The 20936-nt window shown below is 38.2% G+C and overlaps 1 protein-coding gene and 1 non-coding gene across 4 annotated transcripts in view; one reads left to right on the top strand and one right to left on the bottom strand.

Moving 5' to 3' along the window:
• Armh3 (armadillo like helical domain containing 3) overlaps positions 1-20936 on the bottom strand; it is a 188716-nt gene that overhangs the window by 129385 nt on the left and 38395 nt on the right. For all 3 annotated transcript variants that reach the window (XR_009227314.1, XM_046450063.1, XM_046450062.2), the window contains exons 12-18: positions 20331-20377; positions 18970-19045; positions 16952-17045; positions 13109-13210; positions 3408-3466; positions 1430-1495; positions 362-431 (exon numbers count right to left, since the gene is read on the bottom strand). Coding sequence is in view for 2 of the 3 variants with exons in the window: in XM_046450063.1 (XP_046306019.1) it covers positions 362-431; positions 1430-1495; positions 3408-3466; positions 13109-13210; positions 16952-17045; positions 18970-19045; positions 20331-20377 (514 nt within the window). In the remaining variant the exon portion in view is untranslated. The remainder of the gene's footprint in view (positions 1-361; positions 432-1429; positions 1496-3407; positions 3467-13108; positions 13211-16951; positions 17046-18969; positions 19046-20330; positions 20378-20936) is intronic.
• On the top strand, positions 5690-5796 carry LOC124096621 (U6 spliceosomal RNA). Its single transcript, XR_006852925.1, has one exon. It is a non-coding gene; the product is annotated as a U6 spliceosomal RNA (small nuclear RNA).

Raw genomic sequence — 20936 nt, forward strand, 5'->3', positions numbered from 1 at the left:
GCCTGAACTTTGAACTTCAAGACTCCTGACCACCTGACACATCAATGTGGACCATGAAAAAAAGGGAAGAATTTCGAAATCTTGATCAAGAGTAAGATAATTTATAAACTTAAATCAAGTATAAAGTTTAGACATAGTCATTTGTTTCCCTGGAAAAGGCTTTCTTTGAACAACAGCACCCTTTATTGAATACTCTATTCACTAGGATTGCTATCAATCACACAATAAACATGATTTCTTAGGCCAGTGAAGAAACATAACTAATAACTTCTCTGAAGAAGAAACATATCAACCAGGATCTTATTCATGAAAATCTATCATTGCCTTAAAAAAAATGCCAATTTTGATGATACTCACTCACCTAGTACCGCGCATACTAAAGGACGGCAGGGAAGGTTCTTGTCTGCTGCCTTCTTCCTGTGTCTCATAGGCTTCACACACACAAAAAGAAAAAAGGAAATTAGCAGACAAATGAACTGATATCCAATGTCTTATCACATATGTTTCTAATGCAAATAAAATCATTTCTGCAGAGATGCTACCTTTTCTTCCTCTTTTTCTATGGTGGAGGTGGGAACAGGGAAGACTTGTAAATGCTTCTCAGTTACCAGCAAAAGTGGGTGACAAAAATACAATTCACAGCAAGGCAACAGTCGTAAAGGGCACTGATGCACACTAAATAGAAAAGTTGCTGTTTTTACTTTTATTCTATTGATACCACATGAACAGTATTATTAACATCAAAAGAGGTACACTTGTAATTTTCTTTGATTAAAAAAAAAATCAGGGCTGGGGCTGTAGCTACAGTGCTCGTCTCACATGTATGTATCTCACTGGGTTTGATCCTCAGCACCACATAAAAATAACAAATAAATAAAGGTATTGTGTCCATCTACAACTAAAAAATAATTTAAATAATAATAATAATTAAGCAAAGAAGAGGAGGTGATGGTGGTGGTTATAGATGCAACAATGGTACCAAAAGGAAAAACAAAAGTTTCAAATCTAAACCTCAAAGCAATATTTTTTAAACATACCTACAGCTTGAGGATAGTTCCTGATCTTCCATATTCTATTTGTCCTATCTTTCAGATGAATAAAATCATTGAGCACCTAGTCTTGGCCAATCTAAGATCACATTACATTTTGAAAACATAGGCTGAGACCCATCACTTGGTTGAAACTGGAACGTTACTGACACATTCTGATAACAATGCAGTGTCTCTTATGGTTATGGCTCTTTCTATCCTCTCTTGAGCAAGAAACAGTTCTCTGATGCACAAAAGTCCCAAAGATAATGAGTCTACTGAACAGCAGTCATGCAAGAATCTTTTGGTACAATTTCCCATCCTTTTTTGTTCTAGTAGAATTAATTTCATGCCAACAAAATATATTCTCTGAGAAAATAAGAAGCAAAAGTAACACCTACCATTCTATGTAAATTCACTCGAAAATTCATATTGTCATCATGCAAAAATGCATTGGCATACTGATCCTGATAAAAATCAAGAAAAAGTAAGGAGTAAGAGCTATATTTAAGAAATTCAGTATAATCTATCACACCTTCTACAAATCCCTAGATTTAAAGAACAACTTTGGCCAGACATGGTGAGGCAGAAAGAGAAGTGCAAGTTCAAGGACAATCTGGACAATTTAACAAAACACTGTCTCAAAAAAAATGGCAGAGGGAGGGGAGAACATGGGTGTTACTCAGTGGTAAAGCGTTCCTGGGTTCAATCCCCAATACAAAAAGAAAAAAAAACAAAATCTATTTTCACAAATCAGTTGGAAAGCTAATGGGATCAGTCCACTAGAGCCTTTACATCAAACCCTATTTGAGTCATGAGATTTTATATCTTTTTTTTCCCAGTATATTTTTAACTGGTAAAAAAAATCTCTTAAAAAATTAAAACAATAAAAATTAAGACCCAAATACTTAAGGAAAATACTAAGAAGAAACTGTTTTCCTATTCCCTTTTCCTTCCCATATGCCCAAGGAGTCAGCTGTTTGTGACAGCTTGAAGGTTTTCTTAGGGGCTGCAGGATGCATGCACAGGCTCCTCATGAGACTCTAGGAATAAGCAGAAAGGTCTGTGCTCTACTAGGAATGAGCTCAGCATAGCAGGAGAAAAGTGCTACACAGGCAGTGTGGAAGCAGGTAAGACCTTTCTACCTCTGGCTTTGCTGAAGACTGATTGAAAATCAAAAACTTCTCACCAAGGATTGGCAATAAACATCCTTGGCCTTTTCCCAACACCTCTTCTGAAGATCTGACATGCTTACAGACTCCAATTACTGGGAACTGTTGCAACTTGTTAAAAACAACTTCTTTAAAGATTTTCTTCGAAAGATTTTTGAAAAGCAATTACACCAGGCCCACTGCTAATAAGCAGCACTTCTATAACCAGATTTCCGTAGCCTTGTGAAAGGAGGTCATCTTCCCACAGAGAACATAAATAAGGAAACTATGAGAGATTGCTATTCCATGTGGACCACCTTGACTATTTTTCTTAAGAGAGAAAAGAGTAAGGAATAATGAAGGGGAGAGGTTGAAGCTATAAATTTAGCTCTAAACTGACTCAGGTTCTGCCACAGCTATATGTCACTAAGATCCATGATGAGTTAGAGCCTAATTAATCCAATCCAAAGTGCCTCTTCACAAACCATAAGCACCTCTTCCTTTTTTTCCCCTCAGTCTTGTTCTTCACCAAACTGCAATCACTCCCCACCCTGTATATTTTCTCTACTCCTTTGTCCCCAGGAAATCCAAACTCCTCTTTTATATTGCTAAATGCAAAAGACCCAAAAAGAGTAGCTTCAAAGAGACAAGATTATTCTTTCTAAAGAGTTATAACTCCCTTGTTTAAAATTCCTTAAAAAAAAAAAAAAAAATCCAGAATCTTCTAGTTCTCAACTATAGCAGTTACCATATCACAATTCATTATTAATGCATCTAGTAAATGCTGGTTGAACCTCTACCATATGCCTGATACAGAGAATAAAGTGTAAAAAGATGCTGGGCATGGTAACGTACACCTGTAATCCCAGCAACTCGGGAGGCTGAGTTCAAAGTTAGCTTCAGCAACTTGGTGAGGTCCTAAGCAACTGAGCAAAATCCTGTCTCTAAATAAAGTATAAAAAAGGGCTCGGGATGTGGCTCAGTGGTTAAAGTACCCCTGGGTTCAATCCCCGATACCAAAAAAAAAAAAATTGAAAAGACAACAAAGACCCTGTTGTTGGAGTTTACTTTCTAGTGGGAAGGAACAGACAATACAGAGAGGGAAGATTTTCTCTCCCAAGCATTAGGACACTAAAAGTCGTGAAAAAGGAAGCAAGGGACAGGGCAAGGAAAAACAGCACTTTGTAAGAGACAAACCAATACCAGAAGGAAGGCTGTTGAGACATACCTCTGCAATACACGTAAGGATGATCAGACAGAGCTTGCCACTGTGAAGCCTGTGTTCATCTGTGAACAAAAATACACCATTCTCTGTCCATCACACAGATCACATTTTAACAGAAAATAAAGGTATATATCATTAAAAGTAACATTCACAACTCTCTTTCCCCACAAAATTCATGAATGAAAATCAAGATACTACTAGAGTATATCTACCTTCCCTCCCAGGCAAGAGAATTCCCACAGAAAACCTCCTTTTTTTTCCTCCTTAAATATCCTGCTAGTATGTTAAACACTTTCCTGAGAGTCATCTAACCCTTGTAATGCTCCTTATCATCCTAAGACGACTCACTCTCTCCCTTCAGAGTGTCTTCTTTTCCCTTTTCCTATCCCTTCAAATAACTTCATGCCTGCTACTCTGAGACATATCTGAAATCTTTCCAACGTGACCCAAGAACTGGTAAGAGAGGACTGCCCTGTAACCTTGTCATGGGCCATTGCCTTTGTGTCCAAACTAGCCCTTTGCTTCTGAATAGTCAGATCCAGTCCCTTTCCCACTCCCTTGTCTACCACCTATAAGCACCATCATTTATACTACCTACCACAAAATCTAGAAAGGTTTCATGACTGTTCATAGTAAATCAACAATGAAATCAGAAAGAAATTAACTGGAGGGTCCAGTCCATACTTCTCCTTGCACTGTGCACATTATTTATGACCTGGAAAGATATGAACTCTTAAAGATTTTTAAGAGTGGCACAGTGGCATATGCCTATAATCCAGCAGTTTGGGAGGCTAAGGCAGGAGGACCACAAGTTCAAAGCCAGCCTCAGCAGTTTAATGAGGTCCTAAGCAACTCGGTGAGACCTTGTCTCTAAATAAAACATAAAAAGAACTGGGGATGTGGTTCAGTGGCAAATGCCCCTGGGTTCAATCCCTGGTACAAAAAGGCAAAAACAAAAAAAGATTTTAACTCCTAACAAAGTTATTCATTCAACAACTATTTATTTAGCACCTACTATGTAGCAGGCACTGTACTAGGCACTATCATACTGATCTAACAAAGGTCTCCAGCTCCCAGAGCTCACATTCTAATCATTAAAAAAGAAAGCAAAGGGTGGAGGGGTAGCTCAGTGGTGGAATGCTTGCCAACCATGTGCAAGGCCCTGAATTTAATCCCTAACACAGAAAAGAAGAAGAATAGAAGGCAGTAACCTCCATAACAGAGCTCTAGGCCCACATACAAATGACCAAAAAAGACAGTGCCACAGTGCTTGCCTAGTGTGTACAAAGCCCTGGATTCAATCCCCAGTACCGGAGGAAAAAATTACTTCATCACTGCCAATTACCAAAACCATGAAAACTTTTTTCCAAGAACTTTGTAAGAGAGTGAAATGGAGGTAAGAAGAGGGCCATGCCTGTGCATCCAAAAAAAAAATAGCTCATGATTTTCATATTTGCTTTAAGATCAAAGTCCATTCTGGAAAGACCTCTTGACAGATTGCAGCGCCACAGAAGTTAGCTAATATTACTCTTCTTGACATTAACCGGCTTCTTCCTCAAAGACAGAACCTATCAATTAAAACTTAACAATTAGAAGGTATAATGGGGGTTGCAGTCCTCTTCTCAGAGACAGGCAGTGCAAAAAAAGTGCTAATAATCCCTATCTGATTCCCTATAGCTGGCAGTAGAGCCATACCATTGCCTATGCAAAACTAGTTTCAGGACACTCTTCTAACTTGTAGCCATTTTTCCACTTAGAAAAAAAAAAAACAGTTTCTGAATACAAAAATAAGGCAGGCAGGCTGGGATTATAGCTCAGTGGTAGAGCACTTGCCTCGCTAAAATAAAGGTATTGTGTCCATATACAACTTAAAAAAAATGAGGGGCTGGGATTGTGGCTCAAAGGTAGAGCACTCGCCTAGCATGGCCAGGACCTGGGTTCGATCCTCAGCACCACATAAAAATAAAGGCATTGTGTTGTGTCCATCTACACCTAAAAAAATGAGTTTTTTTTCTTAAATGTAAGATACATTTCAATATAGACATGTTTTAAACTCAAGAAAACAAAAAACTCCCAACAAAACCAAGTTTAAAACTATCAAAACTTCAGTGAAGCAACTTTAAGTCTATGTTAAAATTTTTTTTTCCTATGTCCATGTGTGCACAGGTGTACTGGAGATTAAATTCAAAGCCTTGAGCATGATAGCCAGTGTTCTGACACTGAGCCAGAACCCCAGCACTAATGTTCATTTTTTTTAACTAATGTCCATTTTAAAGGTACATCAGGTGCTCACTTCAGCAGCACATATACTAAAACTGAAACGATACAGAGAAGATTAGCATGGCCCCCTCACATGGATGACATGCAAATTCGTGAAGCGTCCCATATTTTTAAAAAATAAAATAAAGGTACATCAGATGCTCCTTTGAGGTAGCAACACAAAAATCAGAAAGGGTTAAAAAGCAGAATCAAATCAAGATAATGATAAACATGAAAGGCACAGACAGAGGTTTATTTAGGAAAATAGATATACTTTCAAGGTAGAATGGGGATAGCAACTGCAAAAGAAAGATGCCTTTGGGGTAAAGCAAGGACTAGGCATTCAAGGGAGAAAGTGGAATATCTCCAGAGGGAAAGAACCTTCAACAGCATTAATAGTGTTCTACTTTTTTAAGTTGAATGGTAAGTTCACATGTTTGTTTTATTATTACACTTTGCAACATGCTATTTATTACAGATTTTATAGCTTTTGTTTTGTTACTGGGAATTGAAAACAGGGGCATTCTATCACTGAACAATATTGCCAGTTTTATTATGTTTTTAGAAGCTTTTTCTTGGCTCTATCCATACCCCAGGATATTATTTTATTTATTTATTTTCTTACTTACTTACTTATTCATTTAGTACTGGAGTGTTTTAGTCAGCTTTTTCCCTGCTGTGACTAAAGGACCTGACCAGAACAATTGCAGAGGAGGAAAGTTTATTTGAGGGCTCATGGTGTCAGAGGTGTTGGTCCATAGAAGGCGGGCTACTTTCCTTGGGGCTCAAGGTGAGGCTGAACATCATAGCAGGAGAGTGTGGCAGAGGAAAGCAACTCAAACTGTGAGCAGGAAGCAGAGAGAGAATCTACTAGCCAGATACAAACATATACTCAAAGCCACAACTCAATTCTCACCTCCTCCAGCCACACCCTACCACTTCAGTTACTACTCAGTTAATCCCTATCAGGGAATTAAATCACTGATTGGGTTAAGAATCTTACAACCCAATCATTTCTCCACTGAGCCTTCTTGCACTGTCTCACCCATGAGCTTTTGGGGGACACCTCACATCCAAACCATAACACGGGGATTGAACTCAGGAGTGCTTAACCACTGAGCCACATCCCCAACCCTTTTAATTTTTTATTTTGAGACAGGATCTCACTTAGTTGCTTAGGACCTCACTAATTCACTGAAGTTGGCTCAAACTTGCAATCCTCCTGCCTCAGCCTCCCAAATTGCTGAGCTTACAGATATTTCATTTATTTATTTATTTTTAAATTTTGAAACAAGGTCTTGCTAAATTTCTAAGGCTTCAATTTGTGAGTTTCTGGGATTACAGCTGTGCCCTACTGTGCCCAGATTATACTATACAATTTATATTTATCTATTAAAAGTATCTTCTTATAAATATCAAGGGATAGATACATAATAAAGAAAAACATAATATGCTAGGTGGAGAACAGGTATAGAGCTGAGAAAAAGTTGCCTCTAAGAACATAATGTGATCCTGTTAGCCAGAGAATGACACAATAGGTCAAGGATTAAGACCAGAAGAGAGCTAGGCCAATGAAGTTCACAGGGACCATTTTTCAAATTAACTCTTCATCGTACCTAACCTTGCCCTTTATCATATTTAGTCTCCCTGTTGGCAAATACCTAATGCAGCCTGAGTTTAGAAACACTGAGACCACCCATATTGCAATTAATTTGCCCTAAATTTTGGCTTCTATTCTACAGACAGTGAAGTGACCAGGACAAAGATATAATGATTTACAGCTAAAAATGAGTTCCAACACAGCCTCAATTCACTGTGTTACATCAAGCAAAGCTGAAAGTTCATTTTCTGGGTCACATTCATGCAATTTCTCTCTTCTATGTTTGCTACAATATTTCAAGATAAAGAAAGATGTTACCCATTTCCATAAAGAAACAATAGCCTCAGGAAATTCATATACAAGAATCTTGTTATCCTTGCCTGCCAGGTCTCATTTGCCAAGTCTCAAGATTCAGCCACCTTGGCAGTTCTCAATGGACTATTCTATGTTAGGCATTTGTGATATGGAATATCTGCATCTATCTCACCATGTGTGTAGCTCTCCTTTATTTGAGGGGGCGGGGGTGTACTAGAGATTGACCCACCCCAGGGGTACTTAACCACTGAGCCACATGCCCAGCCATTTTTATTTTTTATTTTGAGACGAACTCTCACTATATTGCTTAGGGCCTTGTTAAATTCCTGAGACAGGTTTTGAACTTGGGGATCCTCCTATCTCAGGCTCCCAAATCACTGAGATTACAGGCAAGAGCCACCATGCCCAGTAGATCTCACTCTTGAAAGAGCACAATCATAACACATAAGAGAAAAAAATCTAAATTTGCAAGGTATAAATCTCCAAGAGCTAATGCAAATATGTCTGAATATAACATGGCTCAGACTCACCAACCTGCTCTGGCAAGTCTTCATTTCCCATATTTGTCTTTTACTCTCCTACCTCTATCTACCAGTGTTTCCTTCTCACTCCAAAAGCCCCTGAAACTGGTCCTCCCCTTCTATACCACTCTTGCTTTTCAACTACATTCTAGATTCCCAAAACCCTCATACAAGCACCTGTTCAGTTCACTTTGCAAATAAAAGCCTTCAAAAGTATACTAAATGGGGCTGGGCTTATGGCTCAGTGGTACAGAGTTTGCCTAGCATGTGCATGGTGCTGGGTTCGATCCTCAGCACCACATAAAAATAAATAAAGGTATTGTGTCCAACTACAAAAAAAAAAAAAAAGTATATTAAATGCCTGCAAGAACCTTAAACCATCCATAAGGTATTAATCTCTTTTCACAGAAAGTAAGATAGCAAAAATAATTTTAAAAATTGTGCCTCTACCATGAAAATGGCTTTTTTGATATCTAGGACTCTGAAGTTAGTCCACAGACCACAATTTAAGAACTCCAACTTTGTTCTGGGGACGTAGCTCAGTGATAAAGTGCTTTCCTAGCATGCATGAGGCCCTGAATTCAATCCCCACTACTATAAAAACAAAACAAAACAAACAAATAATCTCTTAACTTTATTTACTAAGCAGTCAGTTCCTAAAATAGGATTTAAAGATCCATACAGGGAAGGTTTCAAAGGAAAAATAAAATATATTTCAATTTGTTAAGAGTGATTGATTTTGTTACGAAGACCTTAGAAGATAGAAAGATCTTCCATGTTCTTGGATAGGCAGAATTAATATTGCCAAAACGGCCATACTACCAAAAGCGCTATACAGATTTAATGCAATTCCTATTAAAATTCCAATGATGTTCTTCATAGAAATAGAAAAAGCAGTCATAAAACTCATTTGGAAAAACCAGAGGTCTATAATAGCCAAAGCAATCCTTCCTTAGCAAGAAAAGTGAAGCAGGAGGCAACACAATATCAGACCTTAAATTATACTATAGCACTATAGTAACAAAAACAGCATGGCATTTGCACCAAAACAGATATGAAGACCAATGGTACAGAACATAAAACACAGAGATAAACCCACATAAATACAGTTATCCCATAGTAGACAAAGGTGCAATAAACATATACTGGAGAAAAGATAGCCTCTTTAACAAATGGTGCTGGGAAAACTAGAAATCCATATGTAGCAAAATGAAATTAAACCCCTCTTACCTTACACAAATCTCAAAGTAAAATATCAAGGACCTAGGCACTAGACCAGAGACCCTGAGCCTACTAGAAGAAAAAGTAGGCCCAATGCTCCATCACGTCTGCTTTGGAACCAAATTCCTCAACAAGACTCGTAAAGTGCAAGAAGTAAAATCAAGAATCAAAGCTGGGAGCAGAGGCTCATGCCTCTAATCGCAGCAGCTCAGAAGTCTGAGGCAGGAGAATCACAAGTTCAAAGCTAGTCTCAGCAATTTAGCAAGGCCCTAAGCAACTCAGTGAGACACTGTCTCTATATAAAATAGAAAAAAGGGCTGGGTATATGGTTCAGTGGTTGAGTGCCCCTGAGTTCAATCCCTAGTACCAAAAAAAAAAAAAATTAACAAATGGGATGATATCAAACTAAAAAGCTTTTTCACAGCAAAAGAAACAATAAGAATATGAAAAGAGGGGCTGGGGTTGTGGCTCAGTGGTAGAGCACTTGCCTGGCATGTGTGAGGCACTGGGTTCAATCCCCAGCACCATATAAAAAAAACAAATAAATATAGGATATAGGTATTGTGTCCATCTACAATATATGTATATCTGTGTGTGTGTGTGTGTGTGTGTGTGTGTATGAGAGAGAGGGAGAGAAAGAGAGAGAACATGAAGAGAGAGCTTACAGAATGGAAGAAAATCTTTGCCAACTGCACCTCAGATACAGCATTAATCTCCAGATATATAAGGAACTAAAAAAACTTAACACCAAAAAAACAACCCAACCAATAAATGGGCAAAGGAACTTCACAGAAGAAATATGAATGGTCAGCAAATAAATATATGAAAAAGTGTTCAACATCTCTAGCAATTAGAGAAATTCAAATTAAAAACTACACTGAGATTTCATCTCATTCCAGTCAGAATGGCAATTATCAAGAATACAAGTAATGGGGCTGGGGAGATAGCTCAGTTGGTAGAGTGCTTCCTTGCCTCACATGCACAGGCCCTGGGTTCAATCCTCAGCACCACTGAAAAAAAAAAGAATACAAGTAACAATAAATGTTGGTGAGGATATGGGGACAAGAGTACACTCTCATACATTGCTGGTGGGACTGCAAATTGGTGCAACCCCTAGGGAAAATTGTGTGGAGATTCCTCAGAAAACTTGAAATAGAACCACCCAGCTGACCTATTTATATTTGGGTTCATAACAAGACACATACATAACAGTTATATTTGGTATACACACACACACGCACACAAAGGAGTGTCTTGGTATGTACCTAAAAGTCTTAAAATCAGCATACTACAGTGATATCAATGTTTATAGCAGTTCAAGTCACAATAGCTAAGCTACAGAATCAACGTAGGTGGCCTTCAACAGATGAATGAATAAAGAAAATATGGTACATATACACAATGGAATATTATTCAGCCATAAAGAAAAATGAAATTATGGCATTCGCTGGTAAATGGATGAAACTGGAGACTATCATGTTAAGTGAAATATGCCAATCCCGTAAAAACAAAGGCTGAATGTTCTCTCTTATATGTGGATGCTCACACACAATAAGGAGGTGTGAGGGAAGAACAGATGTTCTTTGAATTAGACAAAGAGAAATAAAAGGGGGACATAGAAATAAGAAAGACAGTAGAATAAATCGGACATAATTTTCCTATGTTCATATATGAATACATGACCAATGTAGCTCCACATCATGTACAACTACAAGAATGGGAAGTTATACTCCATGAATGTATGTCAAAATACACTCTACTGCCATGTATATCTAAAAAAAAGACTGATTGATTTTGGAAAACTTAGTTGAAAGCACTTTTACTTTCTAAATTAACTATTGCTACAAAGTTTTAATATTTAAAAAGTAATACTTCAATTACTTTGTAATTAGACAAACAAATCCTTCTAAGTGAAAGAAGCCACTGGATCAACCTCTAAAAAAATGTTCATTAAAATGCTAGATATGGGGCTGGGGTTGTGACTCAGAGGTAGAGCGGAGACCTAGCATGTGTTAGGCACTGGGTTCCATCCTCAGCATCACATAAAAATAAACAAAAGTATTGTATCCATCCACAACTAAAAAAAAAAAAATTAAAAATAAATAAATAAATAAATACAATAAAGTCATTCTGTTCATCCACAACTACAAAAAAAAAAAAAAGAAAGAAAGAAAGAAAAAGAAAAAAGAAAGAAAAGTTAGGTGTGGCACTCACTCCTGTAATCCCAGTAGCTTAGGAGGCTGAGGCAGGAGGATCGTGAGTTCAAAGCCAGTCTTAGCAACTTAACGAGGCCATAAGCAACTCAGTGAGACTCTGACTCTAAAATACAAAAAAGGACTAGGGATGTGGCTCAGTGTTTAAGCACCCATGGGTTCAATCCTAGCTAGGTGTGGCAGGCATGGTAGCATGCACCTATACTCAGGAGGATCACAAGTTGGGGGCAAGCCTCTGCAATTTAGTAAAGCCCTGAACAACTGAGTGAGACCCTTTCTCAAAGTGAAAAATTAAAGGGCTTGGGGATACAGCTCAGTGGTAAAGAGCCCCTGGCTTTGATTCCGAGTACAAAAAAAAAAGGAGAAAAAATGCTAGCTCAGTGCTGGGGGTGTAGCTTAGTGGTCGAATTCTTGCCTAGTATGCAAGAGATGCAAGAGGCCTTTGTTTCCCTTCCCAGCACCAGACTGAGGTGGGGCGGACAGTGGGTAGTTCAATGTTACAATAGAATAAAAGGCCTATTTCCTAGAAATGTTAAAACTGGGATAAACTGTACTTATATGAAGTACCTAGAGTAGTCAATTCATATAGACAGAAAGCAGAATGGAGATTTCCAGAGACTCAGGGATAAGGAGAATGGAGTCTTAGTGTTTAATAGGTACACGGATTCAGTTTTAAAAGAGTTCTGGAAATGGATAGTGATGATGGTTGCACAGGAACATAAATGCTCTTAATGCCTAACTGTACACTTAAAAATGGTACACACCTATAGCCCCAGCACACAGGATGCTGTGGGAGCATCCCCTGAGACCAGGAGTTCAAAACCAATCTAGGCAACATGGTGAGTCCCCATCTCAAATTTAAAAAGGTTACAAGGGTAAATTTTATGTATGTAAAGAAAAAACACTAAATAGGAAAAAAAAAAAAAACTGGCATATATATTGGATAGAATTTGTTAAGTCTCAAATTCATTCCTACTCTAAGCTCAAGTAGTCTGCTAAGCTACAGGGAATTAAAAGGCCATAGCAAAATCATAAGCAAAGAAAGAATGGGAAATCAAACAGAAAAAAACTCAAAACTTTTCCAACAATCCTCTCCCACTCTGCATTTCTAGGGTGAGTGTTGACACTTCTATTTTAAGTGTTAAGGAAACAGTCCCTCTGAATCTCACCTCTTCCTACTCTGCACAACAGTCCTCTAATTCTCACAAGCTGATACTTTCAGTTCTTGTCCTCAAAAGGGAATTCCCTGAAGCATGTTAATCCCCCCAACTTCCCACACAGAAGAGTGCATCTACTTACCAAGATTTGCTATGACAGTTGCTAGTTTTTATAGAGACCAAATTTTTTCCTGTTCTATTTTTTTTAAAACTTCCCTTCAGTTTCAGGTTTTCCCAACATCACCTATTTCCACCTTGCTGTGAGAAATCACTGTTTTCCAGAAATCACAACCATCACCCTGAACAGGAGGCCCCAATGGTTCATCTTGTCAAAACCTCAAAATATTAATGCTGCTCATTGATTCTAGCTGCCTGCCACACCTCCTGCTTCCTGTGCCCCCAAAGTAGCATACCTTACCTTTGGTGTCCTGCATGACAATTGAGCTATACTTTAGGAAGGTTATCAGCAGATTACTGGTCTGTACATCTGCATCCAGTGGGAGTTCCACAGAACTTATAACTGGAATAGAACACATAAAATGCACTTAGCCCATAACATATTCCATCTAACACTTCTACCCACATAGCCAATTTGCCAGCAGGCAAGAAAATGACTAAATACACTTTTCCTGCAACAAAAGGAGAACCAAGTACTTACCATAAAACTTGTATTTACTCTTCCTAGGTCTCTAGAGCCGTATCTACTCCCCAGATTAAGCCCAATGACCTCTCCTATATACAGTCTCCAGGAATAGTACTTTTCTCCCAAAATCCTAAGAAGAGCTGATTTTACTTCCAGCCCCACATAACCCTAAAGGGTTCAGAGCCCTTCTTAAAAGCACTGTAATTTCTACCTAAAGGAAAGATAAGTATTAAGTATAAATGAGCTTTGCTTTGATGAGTCTCTTGCTTAAAATAAATGAAGATTCCTTCCTAATAAGGAGAAATTTTGCTCAATTTTGAGAACAAGCCCTTAGACTGGAAGTATGCAACACAAAAGGGGGGAAATAACAGGCAAAACTACATCAAAATTCTATCCCATAATTCTTGCCCCATGAAAGGGAACCTGAAAAAAATAGCAGACTGAAAATAGGTAGACATAACTGATTAGTACAGCCTGGGAACTGTGTTTCATATATCCAGCTGCTGTATCTGTTTTGTTTTCCTTTTTTGGTATCAGGGATTGAACCCAGGGATGCTTAACTACTGAGCCACATTCCCACCCCCTTTTTTTATTTTGAGACAGGATCTCACTATGTGTTTAGAACCCCATTAAATTGTTGAAACTGGCCTCAAACTTGCCATCCTCCTGACTCAGCCTCCCAAGTCGATGGGATTACATGCATGTGCCACTATGCCCAGCTATTCAGCTGTCATTTCTGAAAAAGCCTCACATATACACTGAATCACAGTTCTGATGAACAATGAGGGACCAGACCAGGACTGACCCACATAGGACAGTCTTAAGGTAGACTTCCAAGATTCTACGACTTCAAATTAGAATTAGTCAACTTGTTAAGTGCTTTCACACTAAGACATAATATAAAAACAAAAGGAGTCTCATGATGGCTCACATAAGCTGGAGAATCTATAGCTTTGTACTATATCTTCAGCCATGAACACTCAGCTGAGTTTAGGATATCATTTATAATATGTATTCATAAGTATAATGGATCCCACTGGAGTTATTACAATGTATATAGAAAACGTTTATTAACAATGGGAAACATTTGCATATTATGGATACATAATACACAACAAGCACAGCAAAAAGCCTTATGAGAGGAAATTGGTATGCCTAACCCTTAGCTGTTTTCCCACAGTTCGCCCCCCCCCCCAAAAAATTACAAAAAGATAAATATATTTTTATGTTGAAATACTAAAAGGTCTTAATTCATGTTATAGGTTAATGACCTGAAACTGTCATTTCAAACCACAGCTTATTTTTGAAGCTCAGAGCCCATAATCATTCCTTTATCCAATACAAACAGGAATCTAACTAGTAAGTGGGACTTTTTTTTTCTGGTTCACACACAGCAATAACCGGAAAACTATCTTATATAATATGTAGAAATATAGAAGTATATGTATTTTTAGTTTACCAGAAAGTCCTCTCATGCCAAGGCGGAGTTGTCAAATGTCAAGTCTGAACTGAGAACAAATGTAACTGCTAAACTGCTGGCTTTTAAAAATAATGGCTCCAGTGACATACCTTTAAATATAACTGGGCTACTGAGCAGCACTATAATTAAAAACCAAAAATTTTAAAAATAAGGTTATAATACTTAGGACCCCTGCAGAAAGGAAATGAGTTAGGAGAGCAAAACAAGAACAAACAGAACAGACAGAATAAAATTCCTCACAAATTAAAATCTCCTTCCTAACCATTCCTTTGACCTGTGGCTTCATAATTCTTCCCAGCATATTTTTGTCAAGAGTGACAGTCATCTCAAAGTGGGCTGACTTGATCTTCCCACTAGAAAAATAAAAGCTCACCAGTTGTAGGTAAGCAAGCACAAATCCTGCCATTGCATAATCAAGTGTGTGGGTGGAAGTGTTCACAATGAACAGTTTGAAAGGCAGTTCTCTGAAAGCATCCAAATCCCAACATCACATGGAACTGAGGTATGTGTGTGTGTGTGTGTGTGTGTGTGTGTGGTTTTTGATATCCATGGTAACCAGGCAGACTTCATCCTTAAAGAGAAAGTACATTATTTTCATTGGCTTATTCAGTGACCTGAATAAACAGGTAAGTAGGCAATCCTCACTACTTGCTTCTTCTCATTAAGATATTTTAGAATTTGGCTATAAAGTTGAAACAGATCCCATTTGCTATCACAGACCTGAATATCAATGGCACCTCCCTGCCTTACTCCTGTACTACTTATATCATCTTAAAACACTACTGGCACAAATTCAATATGTAGCTCAGTGAGAGACTGCTTACTTAGTATGCATGAAGCCCTGGGTTTGATCCCCAGCACCCCACCAAAAATAAAGTTAAAGAAGAAAAAGCAGAACAAAGGAGGTCATTTCACAACCAAACAGGAGGGAAATAGAAAAAAAGAATAAAAAATGGATTTCCTGTACTTCTTTACACAAAATTAGGTCAACATTTGAGATATAACATCAATATAAATGTAGATTATTTTTAGGTTAAGGAATTCCATCGAACACACTAAGCCTACAATGGAATGAATTCAGGTAAGACAAAGATTTCTGGGCAAAGGTCATAATTTATTTTTCCTAATTTATTTTAATGGATCCATAATAACATAAAAATCATACATACTTATGGGGTACAATATACTTTGATACATACATACATTGTGTAATATTTAAATTAAGTTACACATATCTAGCTCCTCAAACATACCTTTTTCTTAGGTTCTGTTATCTTTTTCTTATGTTATAAAGTAAAAATTTACTTTCTTGTTTTTAGGGGAAGAAGTCTTAAATACCTACCAAACTCCCAAATGTAATACACTTAAATCCTGGTCATTTCCATCTCTGAGTGGCCAGCAGACACTTAACAGTGAGTAAATCACAGGTTCACTACCTCATTAGTTTATTCAACAATTATGTACTAAGCTATAACCATGCTAGGACTATGTTTGGGCAAACTAGACACAGTCCCTGCCCTGATTACATATTTTAGTTCTAAGTCTCTACTCTCACAAACCTTTACTCTCAATAAACTGCTTCATTTCTCTGGCCTCAATTCCTTCCTTATCTGTCAAATGGTTGGATGATATGACACTACTATTTTACATTTATTTTAGTATATATTCATATAGTAGTACATTGCATAAAATATCTAACTCTTACAAGTACCTGAGAATTTAGCAGAACAGGCAATATTGAACCCTGAGGTCCCTTTCAGAGCTGGCATTTCATTATTCTTGTCAATTCCCTGACAAGGACAAGCTAGAGTTACACTGCTTCTTACTCAAAGAAAAAGCACTTGGCTATCTTTTCCAACGTTTTGGAACTGCAGAAGTACTGAAGGAAATATTATATACAAATTTCTTTTTTTATTTTTATCTTGTTATGCTGCCCTACCTGATCTTGAACTCCTAGATTTAAGTATTCTCCTGCCTTAGCCTCCCTGGTAGGGATACAAGTGCATACCACTGTGCCCAGCTTACATTAATGTCTTACTGAAAGAATTAACTACTGTGTTCCTTGTTTTACAGCTATGCTCACCCTGAAAGATCTAAGATCATATTAATCAATAACATAAAGGAGGTGATGGACTCACCATCAGAGGAGGGTGGCGTGGTCCCAAGTGGTGTGACTGGGGTTGTTGGGGCAGGACTGACAGGGGTTGTCACCAAGCCCATTTCTGGATGACTCTGAAAGAAGACACAGATTGGTAAGAAAATAGAAATAGAGTTCTTCCTGAGTATCTTCTGCCGAGTATCCCTACTGATTTCTGGCCTTATAATTATACTAAAAGTTCATTGAGGAGGGACTTCTACATTTAGTTCCAATGAATGACTGACTAATAAGAAGCTCTGTGGGCCAGGTTTCTTTAAGCAACTATGTTCCTATTACATAAGGTTTTCTGCAGAACCATACAAGTAAAAAATCTGGAGTAAACAAATTACTCAGGTGAATTCACTTGAAAGAGGACATTTGCAGTTCTATCCAGACCGGAGAAGGGACTACTCTCATCAGATCAACCTAATATACACCTACAGACTGTTCTAATGACCATAAAATTGACCAATAGATATAAGTGAACAAAGGAGTACTAGATACCACAAAAAGAGCTATGCCATTAGGAGCTTTCCTGACCCACAAGAAATAAAAGTGTATTGGGTGCTGAGACAGAGAGACATAGGAAGACATCCAGTAAAAACTAAAACAGATGACTTTTCTGTCTGACTTTCCCCAGCCATCCCTGCCACATCAACTCTTAAGAAGTAAGCTGAGTGGTGGCTCTTTTTAATCATCCTTCTCTTCTCCACTAACTTTACCAGTCTATTACCTTCATTATCTCTTTGTTTAAAATTAGTCATAGAATTTATTTTTTTTAAAGAGAGAGAGAGAGGAGAGAGAGAGAGAGAGAGAGAGAGAGAGAGAATTTTAATATTTATTTATTTTTTTTAGTTTTTGGTGGACACAACATCTTTGTACGTGGTGCTGAGGATCGAACCCGGGCGGCATAGCATGCCAGGCGAGCACGCTACCGCTTGAGCCACATCCCCAGCCCCTAGTCTTAGAATTTAGAGAGCAGCCAAGAAATAATGAGAATGGTAGATAAAATCTCTTATGGTATGTCATGAAAACTAATACACATCCTCCAAATCAGAGCCCAAACATGAGCATACTGCTTTTAAAACATGACTTTATTTATTTTTTTTAGTTAAAACTCAAATCAGGGCTGGGGATGTGGCTCAAGCAGCAGTGCGCTCACCTGGCATGCGTGCGGCCAGGGTTCGATCCTCAGCACCACATACAAACAAAGATGTTGTGTCCGCCGAAAACTAAAAAAAAATAAATATTAAAAAAATATAAATAAAAAAAAAACTCAAATCAGCAGTTGGCTATGGTAGTACAAGCCTATAATCCCAGAAACTCTGGAGGCTGAGGCAAGAGGATGGCAAGTTTGAGGCCAGCCTGAGTGACTTAGTGAGATTCTGTCTCAAAATAAAATAAAAAGGGATGGGGATGTAGCTCAGTGGGATAGTGGCCCAGGGTTCTATCCTCAGTACTGGGCGGTGGGTGGGGGGGGGGGGCGGCCTCAAACAGTAGATTCCATACACATCTTGAGAAAAAAAAAAAAACACAAGCAAAGTTTTCTTTAATAGAAACCTAAACTGGATGCATTAGTATAATCCCAGCTACTTGGAACACTGAGGCAGGAGGATTACAAATTCAGGGCTAGCCTAGACAACTTAAAAAGGGTTGGGGATGTAGTTTATGGTAGAGTGCCTATACGTGAGATCCTAAGGTAGGAAGGAAGGAAGAAAAGAAAGGAAAGAAAGAAAGAAACCCACATACGTATTTTAAAGAGTCTGGCTTGAAGATAAAAACACTTTTTATCAATTTTTTAACATAGCTTTCATGAACTTGAGTTCTCAGCCTATTTTAGTGTCCTTCTGTCCCAACCACTGAGGATATCACTTAGGCACAGTAAAGTGGTAGCTTGCTCCTTACCACTTACCAATGCAAAGTAGAGTTTAAACAGATATACCAGGTAGCCTTGTTAATGAAATGAATCTGTATGAAATTCAGGGGAAAAAAGGAATTGGGATATTTAAAGTAACCAACCTGAGCTAATACTGTGATGAAGTTGCGATTTAAATGAACAGCTTCATAAAGTGCGAGAAGAATGGCTTCATTGGTTCTAAAGAAAAAGAGAACAAATTGGAGTAGGCTCTTAAAGTGGAGAAGTTAAAATATTATACCCATCAAGACAAGATTTCACCATAGTTCTCTATTACCAATCCCTTTGAGTTTCAAATGTTCCCTTTTACTTTCCTTTTGGGAATATGCAAAAGTGTACAGGTGAAAACCCTAATTCCCATGACCATTTCTATTTTTTTAATTTTTTTTAGCTGTAGATGGACACAATACCTTTATTTTACTTATTTATTTATTTTTATGTGGTGCTGAGGATCAAACCAGTGCCTCACATGTGCTAGGCAAGCACTCTACGACAGAGCTACGCCCCCAGTCTGACCATTTCTTATTCTAGTTCATTCACTACCTTCCCTCTTGCTTTTCTACCCCAACAGTTAAATCCTTAACTACCTCAGATACCCAGCCCTTTTTCCTTTAATTCCAGAGAGAAACGAGAATAGTTTTTCAGTTTGGGAAGCTCTATACATATAAGACCAAAGCAGATATTTCCAAGGGTCCATTACTTAAAACCCAGACAGAGCCATGCATAGTGGGCATATGCTGTAATCCCAGCAACTTGGATGGTTGAGGCAAGAGGCTTGCAAGTTCAAGACCAGCCTCAGCAACTTAGTGACAGCCTATCTCAAAATAAAAAAGGACGAGGAATATGGCTCAGCGGTTAAGCACATTTGGGTTCATTCCCCAGAACCAAAAAAATAAAAATAAATAGAAAAATAAAACCCAATCTCAACTAAGGAGGCTAAGACAGGAGGTTCAATAAATTCGAGATCATCCTGAGCAATTTAGCGAGGATGATCCTTTCTCAAAAAAGAGGGCTGGGGAACCAGGCACAGTGGCACATGCCTGCAATCCCAGCAGCTCAGGAGGCTGGGGCAGGAAGATCAAGAGTTCAAAGCAAGCCTCAGCAACAGAAAGGTGCTAAGCAACTCAGTGAGACCCTATCTCTATATAAAATACAAAATAGGGCTGGGGATGTAACTCAGTGGTCAAGTGCCCCTGAGTTCAATCCCTGGTACACCCCCACACACAAAAAAAGGGGAAAATAGCTATAACTACTTAGCTACAGTACTTAGCATGCACAACATCCCTGGGTTCAATTCCAGCATCAAAAACAAGCAGAAAGCAAAAAAAGAAACATTAGATAAACCACCCAAAAAAAGTTTCAATCTGAAAAAGATTAGTAAGAGGTAACCTTTTCCACTCTCATAACCAGCAAGATAGCCTACACTAAAATTCAAATCACTGCACAAGAATGTCAAGACACTTACTGTACTGAGATTTTCTCATGGGCATCTGCTATGAACATGCTGCCCACCTGTGGAAGAAAAGGAGAATTACAGACTTTATACAGTAGGATGCAAGAAAAAGTTATGTGCCTAGGAAGCCTTTGAATCAGTATAAAATCAAATTCTTTCCAGCAGGAAAAGACTTAGAACTTTGGATCATCAGCCACACACACAACACCAGTTCACTTTGAAGATCTCAAAAGATTTATAAGTAATAAATGAAGAGAATCCAACTGAATCAGCTTGTCTCAAAGGACTTTTTTTAAAATCCCAGTATTTTTATGTAGTCCTTCTTTCTTACAGTGTGTAATTTAGCCACTGTCAACTAAAAGGACATACAATTCCTTATCACTCTGCATCTTTCCTATAAGTTGCTTATTTGCAGTCACAAACTAACCCATAAAGAATGTCAAGGAAGCCAGGCACAGTGGCACACCCCTGTAATCCCAGCAGCTCAGAAGGCTGAGGCAGGAGGATCACAAGTTCAAACCAGGCTCACCAAAAGCGAAGCACTAAGCAATTCAGAGAGACCCTGTGTCAAAATATAAAATAAAACAGGCTGGGGGTGTGGCTCAATAACCAAGTGCT

The sequence above is a fragment of the Marmota monax genome, unplaced genomic scaffold (assembly GCF_021218885.2).
Source record: "Marmota monax isolate L192 unplaced genomic scaffold, Marmota_monax_Labrador192_F-V1.1 WCK01_AAM20220418_F8-fsc00004, whole genome shotgun sequence".
Classification (NCBI taxonomy): domain Eukaryota; kingdom Metazoa; phylum Chordata; class Mammalia; order Rodentia; family Sciuridae; genus Marmota; species Marmota monax.